The 20,723-nt window shown below is 30.8% G+C and overlaps 1 protein-coding gene across 8 annotated transcripts; it reads left to right on the top strand.

Moving 5' to 3' along the window:
- The first annotated feature begins 7,171 nt into the window (after positions 1–7,171).
- On the top strand, positions 7,172–18,029 carry LOC100252938 (lysine-specific demethylase JMJ18). Of its 8 annotated transcripts, none has more exons than XM_010657559.3 (12): positions 7,172–7,412; positions 7,977–8,032; positions 9,348–9,419; positions 9,965–10,042; positions 10,146–10,661; positions 10,827–11,051; positions 11,587–11,748; positions 13,163–13,531; positions 13,648–14,761; positions 14,880–14,983; positions 15,497–15,694; positions 17,128–18,029. In XM_010657559.3, exons 2-12 carry the CDS (start codon positions 7,991–7,993, stop codon positions 17,506–17,508), a joined length of 3,261 nt encoding a protein of 1,086 aa, XP_010655861.1. In that variant the 5' UTR covers positions 7,172–7,412; positions 7,977–7,990; the 3' UTR covers positions 17,509–18,029. The 8 variants fall into 8 exon arrangements, with proteins under 8 accessions (XP_010655861.1, XP_010655858.1, XP_010655863.1 ...); XM_010657556.3 differs by having other exon boundaries at positions 7,917–8,032; XM_010657558.3 differs by lacking the exon at positions 7,172–7,412 and adding an exon at positions 7,464–7,648 and having other exon boundaries at positions 7,917–8,032.
- Positions 18,030–20,723: the final 2,694 nt, after the last annotated feature.

Genomic DNA, 20,723 nt, shown 5'->3' with positions numbered 1-20,723 from the left:
CAAATCATCATGGCTGTTAAACTTCACAATTTATGTAACAACGGGTTTTCATGCAGATATTATCCGTTTTGGGTCTAAAAGGTTCTCACAATTTAGGTTTTCACCATAGATGACATGAACAGATTACAAAGTGCATCACCATAGTTTCCTATTCCGTTTTGATTGATGGTGTCCCAAAAGGAAAATTTTGATCTTCCAGAGGCATTAGGAAAGAAGATCTTTATATCATTATAAGTTTTATCTTGTGCATATAGGTACTGGGTTAATTAAACAAGCCAACAACTTTAGGAATCAACCAAATATTCCAACACATCTTAAAGGGTATTTGTTTTTAGATTTTAGGTTATTTGTTTTTCTACTTTTTTTATGATTTATTAAAAAAATTTTACTGAATAGAAAAAGTCAAAATATTTAGTTTTTTTTTAAAATGAAAAAAAAGTAATATGTTGATTTTTTTTTTACTTTTTAATATTTAACAAAAATAAAATATTACAAAAACAAACAATCTAATATTTAACACTATTAAATATTAAAATTCTATTTATAATTAAGTAAAAAAAAAAAAAACCACCTTAATAAACCTAAAGTATCATTGCTCATTTGTAAATGATCACATCATCTTTGCTAAGGCTTCACAAATTGCTTGTCATAATATTAATATGATTTTTTTTTTTTCTAAATTTTGTGCTATGTTGCTTCAACTTGTAAAATTTTACAAATTCTCGGTTTAGATTTCTAGTAACATTCAATAGAGTTGTTGGAAGTAGATTAAGAGAGCCTTTGAGTATCCAAATGGAATCAATAAATATAGTGAATATTTCATCATCCAATGTAAAATAAATGAGAAGTACCTTCTCCGAAGTCACCCTTAAATCCCTAAAGAAGCTAGCCTCATGGAAAACTTGCATTCTATCAAGAGTTGGAAAAGTAGCTTTAGGTAAGGTTAATTAAGCTAGCTTCATATTCTATATAATAAATTATTTTAAGCTTACAAAAAGATATAATGAGGATTTAGATAGGATAAATATAAAATTCTTGTTGCCTCAAAACCTTTCTTGTTATTGAGAAAGTTATCCTTAACTTCCAAAATATATAAAACTATTTGAGTGGAATTTTTTTTTCTTTTTTTCTTTTTCTTTATTTTTTTTTGGTGGGTGGGGGGTTCGAGAAAGATTCCTCCTGTCAATGAAAAATTTAAACTAAGTTAGGATGGATCAAAGATTGGAAATGTAAGTATTTCAAGATAAGTGATTAACTCTAATAGACTTATAAAAATGACTTAAAGTAGAAATTTAACTAATGCATTAATGAATGTTATAAAACTTGTAACTAAAAGATGGTATCCTGATAGTGAGAAGGGTTAGTTTGAAAGTTATTCAAACACATTCATTCCCTTTCTCATTTGTTATTTTCATTCACCTCTCATTTGATTTAAAATAAGTAATGCATTTAATGAAATTTCTAACTTGTAATGACTAGATGTATTTAATTCAAACTTTGGGGAAGGTAAGCAAAATTTATGCATAGTAAACAACAATGAATTTATGATATAGAAACTATGAATTAAAAATATTTAATTAAATTGAATTTGTGATACCGTCTTTGATTTGAAGATCAAATTTTCTTAGAGATATTATAAGGCTTACATTTGAATACAATTAAAAGCTTTTCCTTGAAATAACTTCTTTGAAAAAAAATAGTAAAATAAAAAGTTCTCAAAAATTTAAAAAGTAATAATAATATAGCAAAAAGTGGGTTTAAAATAGAACCGTTTCTTAGGAAAATTCTAAGGTACCATACCAAATCTAAAATCTCGATTATTGAAGTGTAAAATACTAAAAAAAATTAAAAATGCATATAAAGAAATAAGACATAATAATATAATCATTTTCAAGATACAAAATAGGTACCAACCAATATGTATGACTAATAAGATAGTGTCACGTGTATATATATAAAAACTATTATTTTATATACATTGATCTTATTAATTTATACCTTAATTTTATTCTTTATCTTTATTAATACTCTGCTACCTTGATCTTATTACTTATACCTTTATTTAATAAGTTAAATTTTTTTCTTATAGTTTCAATAGATTTCAATTATTGCCTCTTTGATATCTTAGGTGGTATTTATGTTTAAAACTTTTTACTGAAAACAATTTGTTTTTAGATTTCAAATTGTTTGTTTTTTTTTTTTTTTTTTTTTTGTTAATTTATTACATATTTCTTAATTTTTTTTATTAAATATAAAAAAATAAAATATTTAACTTTTTTAATACTAAAAATAATATTCATTTTTTTAATATTTAATAGAAATAAAATATTAAAAAAATAAAATAACTTAATACTTAATATTATTAAGTATTATTTAGTATTAAATTATATTTAAAATTAAGTATAAAAAAAATCACCACTTTAGTTTTTTCTTATAAAATAAAGAGACTTTTTGCTATGATATGTAAAATTACCAAAAAAATATCCTTGGGCTATGGCACCGAATATTGAGCCGCATAGTTTTACCATTATGTTATTGGCCGGAAGTGGGCGTGACAAAAGATAGCCCAGTTTATTGTTGTTATTACAATAATGCCATTGATCACCACGCGGAGAAAAACGCTTCTTTGGAAGAGTCAAGGAAACATCCAAATATATATTTTTTTTTAGGTCTGGTCAAGCTCCGACTTTGACCTCCCAATGCCCGGGGGTCAAAAGAAGAATATGGAAAACCAAAATTCCAATCTAGACAAGGCAACCTTTTCTTTTTCCCTTTTTTTTTTTTTTTTTTTTTTTCTTAAAGAATGTGAATACTTTATTCTAAAGTACATAGTGGGTCGTAGCATGTGCCATGGCACGGGTAGTGGTACATGTTACGTGTCTTGGCTCGGGTCGAGACACCATATATAAGGTCATGGTACAAGAAATGACACACATTTTCATTAAAAACACTTCGAAATAAAAACATTATCAAATATATTCTTAATTTTTTATATTTTTTAAGAATATAAAAAAAAATTGATGTCAAGTAAAATAAATAATTTCTTTACTATCAATTATGTGGCTTGTCTATAATCATAAATTTTAGGCTTCAAATCAAGCCGAAGCTATAAAATAAGCCTTGTTGAATTAGAATTATAAACATTAATAATTCAATTCATTCAAAAATAATAATAATAATAATTATGATCACATGCAAAGTTTACCTTTAGTACCAAAGCAAGGATCATATGAGATATTATTCTTTCTTTGAGATACTACTTCAATGAATTTTTTTAAATGAATTATATGAATTTTTTTAATTTTACATTTTAACTAAAGAATAAAAAATTGAAATTTAAAATAATAAAAATATTATTATTATTATTATATATTTGGATAAATAGAAGAAGCAGAAGTATAAATGGTTATTTGGTGGTGTTATTGAATTTTATTTTAGCTAGATTTTAAATTTTAAAATACTTTTATTAAAAGTAAAAAATATTTTAAAATATTTTAATTAGGTAAAAATATACTTTAAAATATACATGACATGTGTAATGAGTTGTACCCAATCATGTAGATATTATTTGATAACGGCAAGAATTTTCTTTTCTATCCTATATGGAATATCACAAACACCCCTTATACTTAGGGTTAAACCAAATAAACTCATATAATTTGTAATGATTCACAGCCAATCGTGTAAATCCAACCATATAGATATTATTTGATAATAGCAAAAACTTTTTTTCTTATCCTATATGGAATATTACAAACACAAACTCATACAATTTGTAATGATTTACAGGGTCAATCATGTAAATATTGTTCATTTTGGATCCAAAAAAGTTCTCATGATTAGTCCATACTTATATAGTGTTAGAAACTGTATTCGTTATCCAATATGAGATAGCACATGTGTGCATTGCATTTAGTATGAATTAAATTATGGTAGCATTTAAATAAAAAAATGTAACTAGAAATGAAATAATAAATAAATAAAATTGATATCGATAATATTATATATATAGATTAGGTCATGGACAGAGACTCTAAGGAGAACTACTTCTAGAAGGATCACCTAATTATACTTTTCTAATTTTCAACATTTTTCCATGGTTGGTGGAATACTAATTATTTAAATACACGTGGCTCCAGCTGCTCGATCGTAGTCTAATAAATGTTTGAAGAGATGGAACAACCCATCAGCTTTCTTACAAGTAAATTTCATGTATACCCAAAATGAAGATAGAGATATTATTATTATTATTGTTATTTACTTGACTGTCCAGTTTATCCCTAATAAAATGAGTTTTAAAAAAATAAAATAAATTTTTGAAAATACAAATTAATTAGAAGAGAATGTGAGAATTTTTTTAAAACTCTGAACGGATTTAGATCCATTTTGTAGGAAGAACATGTGACTAAAAATATTAAAAAATAATAATAATTTCATATTGATAATATTTAATATACTTTTATTTTCTTTATTTATGGTGGGGCCTTGAAGTATATTGCGATATAAATGTTGTCAACAACTTAACGGCCATAGTCAAATCATGTTGGATAAGTAGATAAATAATTTAATGATGCAATAATTTGATCGTTGAAAAGAGAATTTATTCACGTTTTAATTGTCATGGGAGCAAATGCCTCAACAAATATAATCCTCACAAATTCATCTCTCTCGTCAACTTTTTCATCGACCTATCATAGAGATATTCTTATTTTTTTTATATATAAAAAATTCAATTATAATTATATATAAATTTAAAAAATATTTTATATAATATTTTATATATATATAAAATTTTGAGACATATGAAAGACATTAGATGTCAAAAACAAAAGCAGAAAAGACACCAATTTGCATTTTTTTATAATATTAAAAGATCGGTATTATAACTACTTTGATGATCATATAGAAAAACAAATTGACTTCATGATATGTTAAATATATTTTTATTTTATTTATTTGTTTTGAGTCATAGATTAAATTAATATTTCTTATTTTTAAGAATTTTATTAAATTTTGATTAAATAAGTAATTTAATAAAAATAATAATTTAGAGAGACTTTCCATCAACTATTTTTAATGGCAGAAATAATAAATTATATGTATTATAGGCATTTTAAAATAATTCAATTATTATTATTTTCTTCTTGATAATTTCATAGTTTAATAAGTAATTTAATAATTCAATAGCATAATATCGGTTTAGATGAAAGTAGTTAGACTTGTTTGAATCACTTTTTTTAAACGGTCAAAATAATAAATTATATATATTATGGGTTAATTTTGTTTTTGAAATTTTTTTATGAAATTTTAAATTCAAGATGACTAAATATATTTAATTCAAAGTGAATTTTGTTATAAAAATATATGCTTTGATATATGAATTAATTAATTAAAAGGGATCAAAAGATCCCATATTTGCAAATTTAACACCATCCATTTTTTTTGTCTTGAAAAGTAATATATATATTTTTACATATATGCCCTTAATTTATTGATTATTTACATGTGTTTTAAAATAAAAGATTGTTTTTAAAAGAAAAAAGTGAGGATATTTATGTCTAAAATGAGTATTTTTTTAGGATTTAAAAAAATTGAGGATTAAATTTACAAAATGGGAATAATTTTCATCCCTTTTAATAAAAAAATCAAGAATTAATTGGTTAATAATTCTCATATTTATGAATTTAACCCCTTTCATGTTTTTACGTAAAGAGGTTCCTTTACAAAGATATTCATTAATTGAACATGGAAATAGGGGGAGTTGGCTAGCCATTTATAAGGTGGGGAGAAAAAGGTTCGAAAAAAAATGGGTAAAATGACTCATAAGCAAACAATTGATTACATTAGACCTTTTCTTTTAGTCTTTAAGTCATGTTGAGAAAAGGACGAAGAGTACATGAGAGTGGATTATGGAAAGGGTAAGATATGCTTCCTAAATCTATTATTGTAGCCAAGGAAAAACTACAACAAAAAAGACTTTTTAGTTACCATATTGGAATTTTGAACAACACAACCCGCCAATTGTATACAATGACAAAAAGGCTCAGACAAACGTTTAGCGAGTTTGATGGGACCCAGATCACTAACCCATTTTTTATATAAATGTCATTGACTATTTCAAGTATTTATATATAGGTTTTAATATAAATGATTATTTTTACAAGAAAAGATTGAGAGCATTTTTGTCAAAATATGATAAAAAAATGGAGGGTTAAATTTCCAAAATCAAGTTTCTAATGACCCTTTTAATAAAATAATTATTGAAATAGTGTTTTTAAAACTATATATTCCATCAAATTTGTCCCCCTATATGAATCAAATTCCAATAATATTTTTATTAACAACATTTAATTAGTTTAAAAAAGTAGTTGAGGCCATGGTTAAGAAAAAAAAGAAAATAACAAATATATTTATAGTATGATTAAAAAGGAATGTTTGGATTTACTTTCTAATTTTTGTTTTGAAGAATAGAAAGTTAAACGGATAGGAACTTGTACATAGAAAGTAATTATATAAACACTTTTTATAAAATATAAGGAAGTAAAGATTTTTATTGGAATTTTTATTTTTAAAAATAAAAAATAAAAAATATTCCCCGACTATCTAAATTATTATTTTATTTTGATGATGGTGTATATTTTAAAAATGGCAATCCATAATTTTTCTTTTTTCCCTTTATATTTAGTCATTAAGGATAAAAAAGAAAAAAAAGGAAAAAGAATAAAGAAAATATGTCTAATTAATAACAAATAATAATAATAAAAATAATAACAACAGAAACTCTTAAAATTCTCATAAAAAACCCTGAAAAAAATGAGTTTTCACATATTTACGTAAAAATAATTATAAAATAAATTTTTTTTAAAAATAATTCAAATTTCATATACTTAGTATTTAAAATGGTGAAAAATAGTACATATATTATTAAAATATAGTATCTAGAGAATAAAAAAATAAAAATAAATTATTAATTATTTTTAGATAATTATTTGAAATTTGAGTCTTATTTTATGTTTTTTACTCATTTGAGTGTACGAAAACAGGCGTTTGCCAGGATCTCAAGATTGAATATACTACAAAAGATGAAACGTTTTTCCTTTTAAAATTATTTAATTAGAAATTTATATATATATAATAACTTAACGTGTGTGGTTTGTTGGAATCACCGATTTCCGTTAATACTGCGTGCGCGAGTGGGTTTTGTTCCTTCTGGTTGACCCTCTCCCCTTATCAAATTCTTCCTCTCTCTCTCTCTCTCTAGAGATCCAACTTCCTCGTTTCATGACCAGTCTTTGTCCTAGCTTGTCATTCTTTCTTTTTTCTAATCAACCCATTATTTCCTTTTTTTGAATTATTTAATCACTGGTTTGGATACGCCAACACTTCAACCTGGAATATCAACCATTGCTGAGGTATCTTCCTCCTCAATTTTTTTAAGCCTTAATTCCAATTTTTTTATGATTAAATATCTCACAGATTTGTATTGGGTTTTCTCCTGTTTATCTGCTAATGACTTTCCACCCAACAACATCTATTACGAATTTTATTCCTTTTTCAATTTGGCTTATTGGGTCAATCTATTTCTTTAATATAAAATCAGGTCTCAGTCAATTGTGGTGAAATTTGTGTGAAATTAGGTCTGAAATAGGTATTTGCAAGTCAATTCCTTTTTGGGTTCTTTTTCTGTTTTATATTTAAGGCATTTATTATGCTTTAAGTTTGTTTTGATACATAACAAGCGACCTGGTTCTTCTGAGAATTGTTTTTGGGATCTTTTGGAAGGACTGGGTCTGTCTGTTTTTTTTCCCCAATTGTTTGATTTAGTTTGTGGCTTCTTGAGTATGTATTGATTGAAATATTAGAAACTGTTTCTGGGAATTGCTTTGGGTGAATTAGGTCTGTATTGGTTTTTTCAGGTCACCAGAAAGGGCCATTTTTTCAGAGAGTAGTGATTGACAAATTAGGTTTTGATACAGATTGTTTCTGGTCAATGGAACAGTCCTCATTGGAACCAGAATTTCAGATCAAAGAGGTTAGATTTCTTATCTTTCTTTGCAATTTAATTGTGTCATTTTATTTATATTTATGTTCTATATAAATCCTTGGTGTCTTAGGTATTTGAAGATTTTGGTTTAGTTGGCTTTTGTTGATGTCTTTTAGTATTGACTTGCAACTGCAAACTGATTGTGGATCTGATCCTTTGATCTTTAGCAAAATTTTCTGCTATTATATGTTTGTTTTTCCTTGATCTAGGTTTTCTCCTGTAGGTATTATGTTTCATCTGCTAAGACATGGTAATAAATTTTCAATCTTGTCATGTATATTCTATGTCTTGGAGGTTTGTGATCTTTAGACATCCACTTTTTCTGTAAATATTTCATTAAAATTCGGCTTTAACATCTCAGTGTTGTTCAATTAGTAGGGTGTCATTCTTGGCTTTAGCATGCCATTCTTGTTGAATTTGTAGGGTGTGAGTGTCGATTAAGCCTCAAAGATTTCCTTGAGATGTTATTGAGCCTGATGCTTGCTTTGGGGTGAGCCTCAAGGCGTTAGTCTTTGGAAACGATGCTCAGGAGAATAAATGAATGATTCACTTACTGCATTCATTCTGGTTCCCTAACACGGATACCTGTAATATTAGCCACCCTTAAACCTTTTTCTGTCAATATTTGTTAAATGAAAAATCATGGTATCATTTATAGCTTACACTTTTATTATTGTAAGATAAGATATAAAATGAGAGTTGGTCTTGGATGACCGAAAAATAATTGGGAAAAAATATGAATTGGTTTGGGTTGGATCATGGTTCCTAAAAGGACTAATATCGACATAAAATTTCATTAATGAGACCTTACATTGTTGATGAATTTAAGCAATCCCTCAGACTGAAATTCAGTTGCTTAATGGTCTTTTGATGATAGGCTATGAGGAATCTGATAGTGAAGAAAATCATTAAGGATATTTCATCTATATTTTTTTTCCAGCTCAATATTGGAAATTTCATTAACTCTTATTCTTGGTTGTGTACTTTGAATTCGTACCACCAGTTCTAAATATTTTAATCTTGTCACCATCATTTGCCTAAAGAAAGACATTTTGTATGTAGCCATTTGTTATGACTTTTGTTCTTTAATTCTTGAATGTTGGTATCTGATGCTTAGTTCTTCTTGGAAATCTTCTGTTCATCCACTAGTTATCATTTTCTAAAAGGGAAACAATCCTGTAATATGATCTTATTGTCATTCTATCTTATAAGGTGTAGTGTATAATTGGAATGCCTAGATTGGTGAAGAGTTTAAATCTTAACCACCTATGTATATTTACAACATAAGTTGTATCTTTGTCAGGATCATTCATCAAAGCATGCCTTGAAAAATGACAGCAATATTGAGTACTCAGGCAGTCCTCAAAATCAAAAGGTGCAAAAACTTAATATGGTGTTCAATTTGTTGATCAATGTAGGGAGCAGTAGGGTATGGCATCCTAAAAACGTCAAAGATTTGGGACCCATTATGATTCATAATTTTTTAAATGTTTTTGTGCTATAGAAGAAAATCCATTTAAACTTTTTTTAATTGAATTCCATCTTTTGAAGCTTTAGGGAAATTTAATCAATTGATTTGATTTCTGTACCATTTGACTGCACAAATCCATCTATATACTGAAATTGAAGAAAATTGGGACTTACGGTGTATATGATTGTGAATGCTATACAAATTTTTTTTCAAAAAAAGAAAAAGAAAAAAAGAGTCATGATTCTCACATTGCCCACACTTACACAATTTTTAAGATAGAAAAAGAGACTTAACCAAAAATGCCCTCAGAAGCATATTCCTTTCACTTGATACACTTGAGAAACCATGTGGATGATTCAATTTCTATCTCACATCTAAAATTTCCCTAATTTGTCCTCTCAATTTATGATACTTATTCCTGTAAGAACATTTTTGATCTGTTAAAACAGATATCAGCCAGATGGAACCCAACTGAAGCATGTAGGCCACTCATCGAAGAAGCTCCTGTTTTCTATCCAACTGTTGAGGTATTATTCTTTTCTGTGTTTTTCTACCAGTAGAAGATAGATGCCATTTGATATTTCTTTTGTGGTTATAACTTTATATTTTTCTTGATATGATGGTCCATAGGAGTTTCAAGATACACTAAATTATATAGCAAGCATTCGCCCAAAAGCAGAGCCATATGGTATATGTAGGATTGTGCCACCACCTTCCTGGGTTCCACCCTGCCCTCTCAGGGAGGAGAGCATTTGGAAACATTTAAAGTTTCCTACAAGAATGCAGCAAGTGGACTTACTTCAAAATAGGGAACCCATGAGAAAGAAAAACAGAGGCCGGAAGCGAAAACGAAGAAGGTATTCAAGGATGGGAACAACAAGGAGGCATTCCAGATCTGAAGTTTCTGAAGCAAACATTGTCTCTGACAGCGATGAGAAGTTTGGGTTCCATTCAGGATCAGACTTCACATTAGAAGAGTTTCAGAAACACGCTGATAGTTTCAAAGAATTTTATTTTGGAATAAAGGATGCTAAGGATAACTTGAATTCTGATGGTGTGGAATGCAACAAAAGGTGGGAACCTTCTGTAGAAGATATTGAGGGAGAATACTGGCGGATAGTGGAGAAACCAACAGATGAGGTTGAGGTAAGGAAATATGGTTTTTCCACTCCTTCCCTCCCTCCCTCCCTCCCTTTGTTTGTGTTTATGGAAGTATATATTGTGTACACATAAGAAAATAAATTTCTCTCTCTCTCTCTCTCTCTCTCTCACATTTTTTTTTTTTTTTCTTTTGGTTATGTGTTATCACAGGTATACTATGGAGCTGATCTTGAAACTGAAGCATTTGTGAGTGGTTTTCCTAAGGCATCATCCTTGATTTCTGAAAATGATTCAGATCAGTATGTGGCTTCAGGATGGAATTTAAATAACTTCCCCCGACTGCCTGGTTCTGTACTTTGTTTTGAACAAAATGATATCTCAGGAGTTCTGGTCCCATGGCTCTATGTCGGGATGTGCTTCTCATCATTTTGTTGGGTAAGTTATGGGAATTCCTCTATCAAAGCTGTACATGACGCTAAAAAGAAAAATTAAATAAAAAGGGCAAAAGGCAGAATCTCGTTGTTCTTCAGCTTTGTAATAATTCTAATTACTTATTACAAGAAAAATAGCGATTCTAATTAGTGATAGAAGTGTCTTGTTTTGAATTTTTCTTTTCACATCATTTTGAAATGTAGTATTTCTATTAGGTCTACACAGAAAATGAAAAACACAAATTTCATGGACTTACTTCTAATTAGCCTAACTAAAAGCATAATAACCACTTGGCTTTGGATAGATAATAGATTTATAGTGTATGGAAGTTTTACTCTTAAAGTAGAATGATAATGAATAGAAATATTAACAAGGTGAAAGCCCTAGCATGGTTTCAAGTTTTTGCAAAATCTACTTTACTATTAGACTTTTCTAGTTGCAGCTAGTTGTCTTGAATTGTGAAGTCACCCATTTTCTTTTCTGGAGCTGACCTGTTGTGCTTCCTTTTTTTTTGTTTGTTTTTTTTTTTTTGGAGCAGCATGTTGAGGACCACCACCTATACTCACTAAATTATCTACACTGGGGTGATTCAAAAGTATGGTATGGAGTACCAGGAAGTCATGCTTCAGCATTGGAGAATGCAATGAGAAAACATCTACCTGATTTGTTTGAAGAACAACCATATTTACTGAATGAACTGGTAAGTGGATGATATTTTTCACACTTTGTTGTCTATGCCTGGGTCAGAGTGCATGTATTTCTCACACTTTGTGGATTAGATTATGATACAAGAAGATATTAATTACTTTGTAATGAATGCACTAAGTTTGAGCATCAATGATCTTAAATTATCTGTTGATAAAATTGGGTTGCAGAACATGATCTCGTTCTGCATTGTTTTTCTGGCATTTTAGAAATAGAGAATTTTGAAAAATCTTTTTGATGCATATTCCGTGTCTAAGAGTGTAACATTAATAAATTATTTGTTGAAGCGGCCTGTATATTGAAATAAATAAGGGAAAGGTATGGATAAGTAACACTAATGGCTACAGAAGTCATAGCTACTAGCTAGAAAAGGATCTAGAAACACAAAATTCCCTAGAACAATTTCCTTTCAAAAGATAATGGAGTTTCCATACCCAATAGTCTATCCTAGTGTGTCCTAGGTATGTGAAGAAAGGTGGTAAAAGGGGGGCTAAAAGGGGAGAACAAGTATAAGGATGGGAAAGCAGCATTCTAGTTGCGTTTGAAATTGGAATGAATTCATGACACATTGGCAACATGTAGTTGTCTCAGCCAATTACACAGTTAGAAATGATACTCTATTTACTTATTTTTTGATGGGTGAACCTTTTTTTCCTCCATTGGGATTGGAACCTAAAACCAACCCCTAACCACTTGTGCTAGGCCCAAGTGCAACAAATGATACTTTATATCAAATTAAGATACAGGATGTCCTTTAGGCCCAACTCAAGTGGTAAAGGTTTGGGGAGGGTTTATGGGGGGTTCTAGGTTCTAGTCTCAATGAGGACAAAAATTTACCTTTCAAATATATATCTATAGATATAGATTTGATACATGAAGTCTCTTAACTGCACTGTTACCTGCTGTTACTGTACATATTGGCATTCAGTTACTTTTGAATGAGGAGTGGGGATGGAGGTTTGATGTTTGTCAATCCGAACAAGCTTGACTTGAAGTCCGAGCAGCTTGATTTGAATCCCTTACTCTGAACCTGAGGGTGCTTTGGATGTTCCAGGTCTGAATATGACCTCCATAATCATTCACCAAACTCTATCCAGAACTTCTAAACCTACTATAATTTTCCTGATGAATAAATATCAGATGCATAGGCCTTTTATTTGTTTTCCCTTTTCTGTTCATAGTTATTTGCTGACCACACTCTTCAAACAAAGAACATAAAGACTATCTTGTATTAGAGATCTTTTTGGTCAATTGTCAGAGTCCCCTATCCCATGTCTGCCCAGATATCTCAAGAGCGTGTGGGCTTCTGCTTTTATATTTCTACCTCAAATTTGCTTGAATTCTATGTGAGGGTATTACATATATTGAAGTACATTAAGTCTTTTTTTTTCTTGTCCATCTTGGTGCAGGTTACTCAGTTATCTCCTTCAGTTCTAAAATCTGAAAATGTACCAGTATATCGAGCTATTCAGAATTCTGGGGAGTTTATTCTTACCTTTCCAAGAGCATACCATTCAGGGTTTAATTGTGGCTTCAATTGTGCTGAAGCTGTGAATGTGGCCCCTGTTGATTGGCTGTCACATGGGCAAAGCGCAGTGGAGCTCTACAGTGAGCAGTGTCGCAAGACATCAATTTCCCATGACAAACTGCTGTTAGCATCAGCTCAAAAAGCTGTCCAGGCACTTAGGGATCCGTCAGTTCTTGGAAAGGAAGATCAAGTAAATTTAAGCTGGAAAAGTGTCTGTGGGAAGGATGGGACACTTACGAAGGCAGTTAAGGTGAGTATCTGTCTCTCTCTCCCTTCTTCTCACTCCTCTTCCTAGGCAAGTTTCTATTTTCTTTTGAGATATTTAAAAAAAAAATTTCCCCTTGTAATTTTTTCTTGTTTTTTCAGACGAGAGTACAGATGGAAGAGGAAAGACTAGATCGTCTTCCAATTGGTTGGCGGCTTCAGAAGATGGAAAGAGACTTTGATTTGAAAAATGAGAGAGAATGTTTTTCATGCTTCTATGACCTACACTTATCTGCTGCAAGTTGTGAGTGCTCTCCTGACCAATTTGCATGCCTTAAACATGCTAGCCTTATTTGTTCATGTGAACCAAATCGTAAGTTTGTCCTTCTGCGTTACACCATGGATGATTTGAAGACCCTGGTTGAATCATTGGAAGGGGGATTAGATGCTATTGAAGTATGGGCATCAGAAGACCTTGGATTGGTTTCTGCTGATAAGGATGCTTGTGGCGCTATGCTGGATCAGGAGAGAGAGATATCTGGACCCATTGGTTGTGACCAAAAGGAAAGTCCACCTTGTTCCTCTAGAACACAAGAAAACTTAGACATAAATGAGCCTTGCAGTTCAAGTTATCATGTTTCTTCAGAAGTAGTTCAGTCAGAAAACCAGCAAGGAACATTTGGTTTTTGTGTATCCCATATCAGGACAGACAGGCATAATGACAACTTAAACAAAGAAGGTCTAACTAAGGGCTATGAAAGTAAGGTGGGGCAGGGGTTCTGTATTGATTTGAATCTTGATACCATGTCTGATGAACATGTAAGTGGGTTGCAGCAAGTATCTTATAGCTGTGATAGTAAAGCAACTGGAAATGTGGCTGAGACTTTTTTGTCAGTCTGCAAGGAAGAAAAGGTTAATTGTGCGGATGTTCCAAAGCAACCAGATATAGTACGACTTGGTGGTGATTGTGATTCATCAGTTTCATATGTTCTTCCAAACAAACATCACTTTCCCTATCCAGTAGATAATGGAAATCCTTGTATATCTGATGGTAGTAAGTTGTTTGGGGCTGATATATTGGTTTCACTTCCACATTCAAGTACTCTGCCAAGCAGCTTGCCAAAAACTGAAATTTTAGGCAGCTCAGATGTGAAGGCATGTGCGACTGATCAAACCTGTCTCATACCAAAGATGAATTTTTGTGTTGAGCCTATGCATTTTGGTACTGTATTGTTTGGAAAGCCATGGTGCAGTAAGCAGGCCATATTCCCTAAAGGTATGCTCATTAGGAGGTTACAGAGTTCTAGGAATGTTTCTTTCCAATTTTGTTCCTTTTCTTTTATCTATGGTATGACCAATTTGTTTATTTTGTAATTTTCAATGGTCCTGTGCAGGATTTACAAGCCGTGTTAAATTCTTTAGTGTATGTGATCCAACACAAATGTGTTACTATATTTCAGAGGTGCTGGATGCAGGGCTCCTTGGGCCTCTATTTAAGGTGGGATTTATTGTTGTATTATGTTTTAGATTTCATAATTTTAGCAAAATTTGCATCCTCTAGCAAGTATATTTCTATCATTTATTTAAGTTTTGATGTTATATGGTGAATTCTATATTTGCTTATGTTGGTTGTCACATGCCTCAAAAATCTTCAGGGACAGTTTAAAATTTCCTAATTTTATTAGTTAAGTTTGATAAATGGAAAGATGTTTGCTTGGCTCCACATATCAATTCATTAGCTTGCTTTTGGAATCTTTTCCAAATTTTCTGTTATTTTTGTGGACAATTTTGTCAAAGAATCCAACATAGTTATTTCCACCAATTGTGAAGAGAATTTCAATCACCAAAAAGTTTACTAGAACATGTTTTTTATTATAATGAATTACAAGATAATGACCATCCAAACACTCCTCAAAAGGTCTTTTTATTTTTATTTTATTTTATTTATGTGATCAGTGCTTTATTGATTCTGATGTTTATCTTTATTCTGATTCTGTTCTCTGAATTTCAGGTTACTTCAGAGGGGTGCCCAAGTGAGACCTTTGCAAATGTCTCGCCAGAAAAATGCTGGGAAATGGTGCTGCAGAAACTGCAGCAAGAAATCATAAGACACAGCAGTTTAGGGAAACAACTGCTGCCCTCTTTGGAATGTTTGCAGGGTGTTAATGGCCTTGAGATGTTTGGGTTTTTATCACCACCCATCATTCAGGTATAGCTATCTCCTTAATTTGTATTATTTTCTGCTTGTTAATAGTTAATTCTACTATACGTATGCAAACACAAAATCCAAGACACTCATTGGGTTTGCACTTCTTGATGGAGATGGTCAAGAAATGAAATCCTTTTATCTCCTTTCCCCTCTATTATACCCTTGAAAAAAATTTTAGTTTCCAAGGACACTCATGTGAAACATCCTTGGAATGTGGAAGATTTTTGCAGGTTGCTGTGTTTGGACTGAAACATTGTTTTTGATGGAAACATTTTGGGCTTTCCTTATGGGCCACTTTAAAATAATTTCTTAAAATTATTTAGTATTTGAGTCATTTATTAGTATGACCAATCAAAGCACATAGTGGGAGTGAGTCGATCTTGATTCCCAAGTTTTTCCAACTTATTCTTTGAAAATATGTTGCCTTTCTTGCATTTAATTTAATTCATGTATTTCCCTTCCAAATGTTCAGATTTGATGTCAAATCCATATTCCAAAATGTCTATATCACAGGATTCAAGTAATAATTTAAACTGTCATTGGGTGTTTATGGTTTCAATATGCTATATTTTATCCTGTGTTAGAATGAAATGATTCCACACAGTTGCATGTAGACAAATGTATGGTATTTCTCATCTTTGGAGTGCCTTTAGTAGTTTTTCAGTTTAACTTTTAAACAAGCTAACTAAGTGGAAGGCATCTTTAATATTGTGAGTTTTCCTCCATATTTTCAAGGGTTTCCATGTTCCCAAATCTTTTCACTGTTCCATGCTTAAGTAACCGTAAAATGTAATTACTTGGGGATAATGAAGGGGTTCTTGCATTTGTTTAGGTCTAGTTGTCATCTAAATATTTACTCGAGAGTATAATTCTTACCATCTTACAAGCTTGTCTTTCATCTTTTCCATCCATTCTAATAGCCTGCTTGAATTATATTCTTGGATTTCAAGCTGAATAATCCCATCTAGTTTAACACTCTTTAATTATGTTGAACATTATGAATGATTTTCAAACTATTTACACAATCCCTGATTGTTCCAAATAGCCGTGGAATGATAACTGATCCTTCTCCAAGTTTGTTGCTTTCCTGAATCTCAAATTTATGATTTGATTTTCTCAAATATTTTAATGATGTTTCATTACTCTGTCCCAAAACCCAAATTGATCCTGAATAATCCTTGAACCATAAGTTTGAGCTATCTCCAGCTAAATTCTTTGCTGTTACATTGTCAGAACAAGCTATTACCTACTCATGCATTTGAATTTGATCAATCATCAAGCATGATAGTATTTATTGGTTTCATGATATTGTTACATGATCATGTTTTTGAACCAAAGATAGTCCTTCAGGCATATGATGTGTATTGTCAATATTTTTCGGTTGTAACATTAAAATTCTACATACATATGCTAATTGAAGTATGCTACCGCAGGTTATTGAGGCTCTTGATCCAAATCATCAATGCTTAGAATACTGGAATCAGAAGAGTAGAGTAAAAATGGAAAATGTGAATGACATGTCTGCAAGTAATTCGAGGAAGTACCCTTTTGGATTGAGTTGCTCTCCAGGGGAAACAAAGGCAAAACTCTTTGGTTTCGATTTGACAAAGCAAGACCCTGATAATTCAAGCATTGGAAGAGGTGATCACTCAGTTGGGGAAGACATAAAGACCACATTACAAGGATTTTTCAAGAAGGCAAATAGGGAAGAACTGATAATGATGTATAAGGTATTCTGCAGCGAGTACACAAGTGCAGAATGGGGAGTGGCATTCACAACGCTGACCGAGGAGATCCGGAAAACATGTAAATAAACAAGGAAAAGGAAAAGGAAAAGATGCCGTCATTCTTTCTCATTTGAGGTAGCTTCTTATTTCATTTACTCAATTGATTAGGCATATTCTTTCAAGAGTTTGATAAAAGAAAGGAGGAAGAACCCGGGCATGACTGTTGGACAAGATTAGCAGCTTGCCTGCCCAGCGTGATCTAGAGATGATAGGAGTCTTGATTCCATGATGCCATTAACCCTTTGTAGAAGAGATAAGGCCTTCTTGTACCTTAGAAACCATTCTGCTAACTTTTTCTCAGAAATACATGTCCTTTTTTAGTCTGGCAACCACTGATCTTTTTTAACTCTTGTATCTCCATAGCCCATGCTGCTTGTGAATAGAATAAGTCGTTTACTTTCTCAATGCCCATTTATGTATGTATAAAAGGTAGTTGCAAGAAAGTTAAAAAGTAGGAATACAACAAAGAGGGAGCTAAGCATGATTCATTGATAAATGGCTCCATATTTGTATGCAATTCTATTAGGTAATCATAATTTTTTTCCTCACTTTTCGACTTGTTTTGTTATTTTGTTTTTGTTTTCGTGTGTATAGGGCTTTTTTTTTTGTCTCTTTGTAGGGATGGGGGTGGAGGGGAACAATATTTAGAGATGCATAGAAAAGCTATACTATTTGAAATTCTATAATTCATCGCATATGTAAATAGCAAATTCGTATTTATTATTTATTACTTATATTATGACTAGTGTATTTGGTAAAACTTAATACTTTATGATTTAAGTTGACTTAATTTAAATTATATTTAAGTTTTGATTAATAATTAATACTTAATGATTTAAGACTTAAGTTAAATTATATTTAAGTTTTGATTTTAAGTTAAATAAGTATTAAGGTTGTTTGATAAAATTAATTTAAAATTTATTCTAAATTATCATATTGACATATTCATTTTCATAAATTATAATTAAGACAAAGGAGACCGAGTAATAATGGAGGTCATGGAGTAGTAAAAGAAATTATAAACGTAATTAGAAACGATGATAAAAAAGTAAAATGAAAATGTAAATTTAAAAATAAGTTAATTGTTTTTATTTATTACTTAAATTTGTTTTTGATTTGAAATTATATCATTAAGTTATTTTATCAAACATATTTAATTTCTTTAATGACTTAAATTAAGTTATTAAGTCATTTTAAGTTATTAAGTTGGTCTAAGTTTGATAATGACATTCATTTATAAAACTATTTATTATTTTAAATAAATGAAGAGGGTATTAGTTAGCTATTGTATGGATATATTTTTTGGTTTTTATTTTTAAAAGTAGAAAATTATAATAACTTTAATATAAAATATAATAACTCTAAAAAACTTGTCTTAAAAAATAATGATTTTTAAAAATTGTTTAAAAAATTGAGATCTAAAAACCTAAAACTTTAAAACGTTTATAAACAAAATTTAAAAATATAAGGTAAATGCATAGATTTTATATAAGAGTACCTACATTTTATATACAAGTTATTATTAATTATTATTTTTAAAACAATAATTAAATATAGTTTATCCCTTGGATAGGCTTGTTTTATATTTTGTCTCCTCACATTTAAAGTCCAACCGTTTGCCTCTTAAACTTGTTAAAAAATAATACTTTATCCATAATAGTTGGAGAACAAGGTTTATTCTTTCTTGGTTGTGGCTCCTTTGTCTGTTTGGACAAGCATTAGCAAAATGTTTAGGATCTCCACATATAAAACATGAACACTTTGCTTTCGATGGTGAGGTAAACCTTTTATTCCTTTTTTGAAGGTACTACTTCTCCTAACAAATTTTATTTTTGGTTTTTGAGCCCATTGTTTTATTTTTCTATTATTTTCCTTGGCAACTTTTCGTGCTTTTTTAAAGATTTTTGTATTTTTTTTCTTGAGCTTTCTAGACTCCCTATACTCTTGTGGAGCGTAGATTATATTTTTGCAAAAGCAAAAGTCTTGCTTTTTGAGCGTACTTTGGATTGCAGCTTGCGGGCATTTTTCACGCATTATCGTATACGTATATCTGATTCTGGGTCTTACTCCTAATCCTATCTGGTTGAGGGTAGATTGTTGCCATCCTAATTCTATCTCACTTCCTAATTGTCCAGGTGGTTTTCTAAGATATTTATTTCCAATTTCTTCATAAAAAAAGCTTCCAGTTTTGCTAGCAAGGGAAGTATAATCTGTAGAGAATTCTGTAAGGAAAGTCCAATCATGGGGTTGTAACTGCTCTAGATCTGCTAAAGCAAAATTCTGTTGAGTAGTATTTCCTCTTATGGATTTGTTCCTATATAAAGTTCTCTGCTGAGAGAAGTGAAGTTATTAAGGGTTCTCACCAAGCCTAATAATATCATTTAACCATGGTTTTAAAAACCGGACCGGACCGGACCGGCCGTTCCGTCGGTCGGCCACCATTTTGGTTTGGTCCGCATCTTTGAGCCTGTCAACCTTTGAACTGTTAGAATTGGAGGTCGGACTGAATCGGTTGACTTGCTCGGTTTTGGACGAACCGAACGATTCAAAATATTTTTAAAAAAAATTTATTTAATTATTTATTTTCCTCCCCTTAAAAACGGAGTTGTTTTGACCCTTAAACCCATCCCTCCCCAAATGTTCGCTGCTCCGCGCCATTGTCACTCTCTTCCGACTCTAGTCTTGCGATGTTGTCGACTCGACGATGATGTTGCCTCCATCCAACGATGACGCCACTGTCACTCCCATTCAGCTCCAGTCCTGCGACATTGCCAGCCCGATGATGATGTTGATGTCATCCCGACATGCTGTCGCCATCTGATGATGACGCCACTGTCACTCCCTTTTGGATCCAGTCCTACGACATCGCCGACCCGACGACAATGCTGCTGCCACCCCGACATGCCGCTGCCATTCGACGATGATGCCATCCCAACGGTGGCCATAACCCGTAACATTGAAAGTTGCCATAAACAATAATTTAATAAATAAACTGTAACATTCAAACTTTTCGTAAGCAATAATTTAGACTTGTGAAACTTTCAAAGTTTTAATGAATAAATGTCAAAGTTTATGACTAATTTTTTTTCTATAATTTCATGAATTTTAAATTTGGTCATTAAATGTGTCATAAAAATCTTGATCTTTCCATTGCTTTAAAGTAAAAATATTTAAAATATCAATTACATACATATAAGTATGTTATTGATTAAGAATACCAATTATATATATAGAAAAGTTAT

Source organism: Vitis vinifera, chromosome 10, assembly GCF_030704535.1.
Source record: "Vitis vinifera cultivar Pinot Noir 40024 chromosome 10, ASM3070453v1".
In the NCBI taxonomy this organism is placed as follows: Eukaryota; Viridiplantae; Streptophyta; class Magnoliopsida; order Vitales; family Vitaceae; genus Vitis; species Vitis vinifera.
Note: the sequence above shows the minus strand (reverse complement) of the source record. Positions and strands in the feature narration are given on the sequence as shown.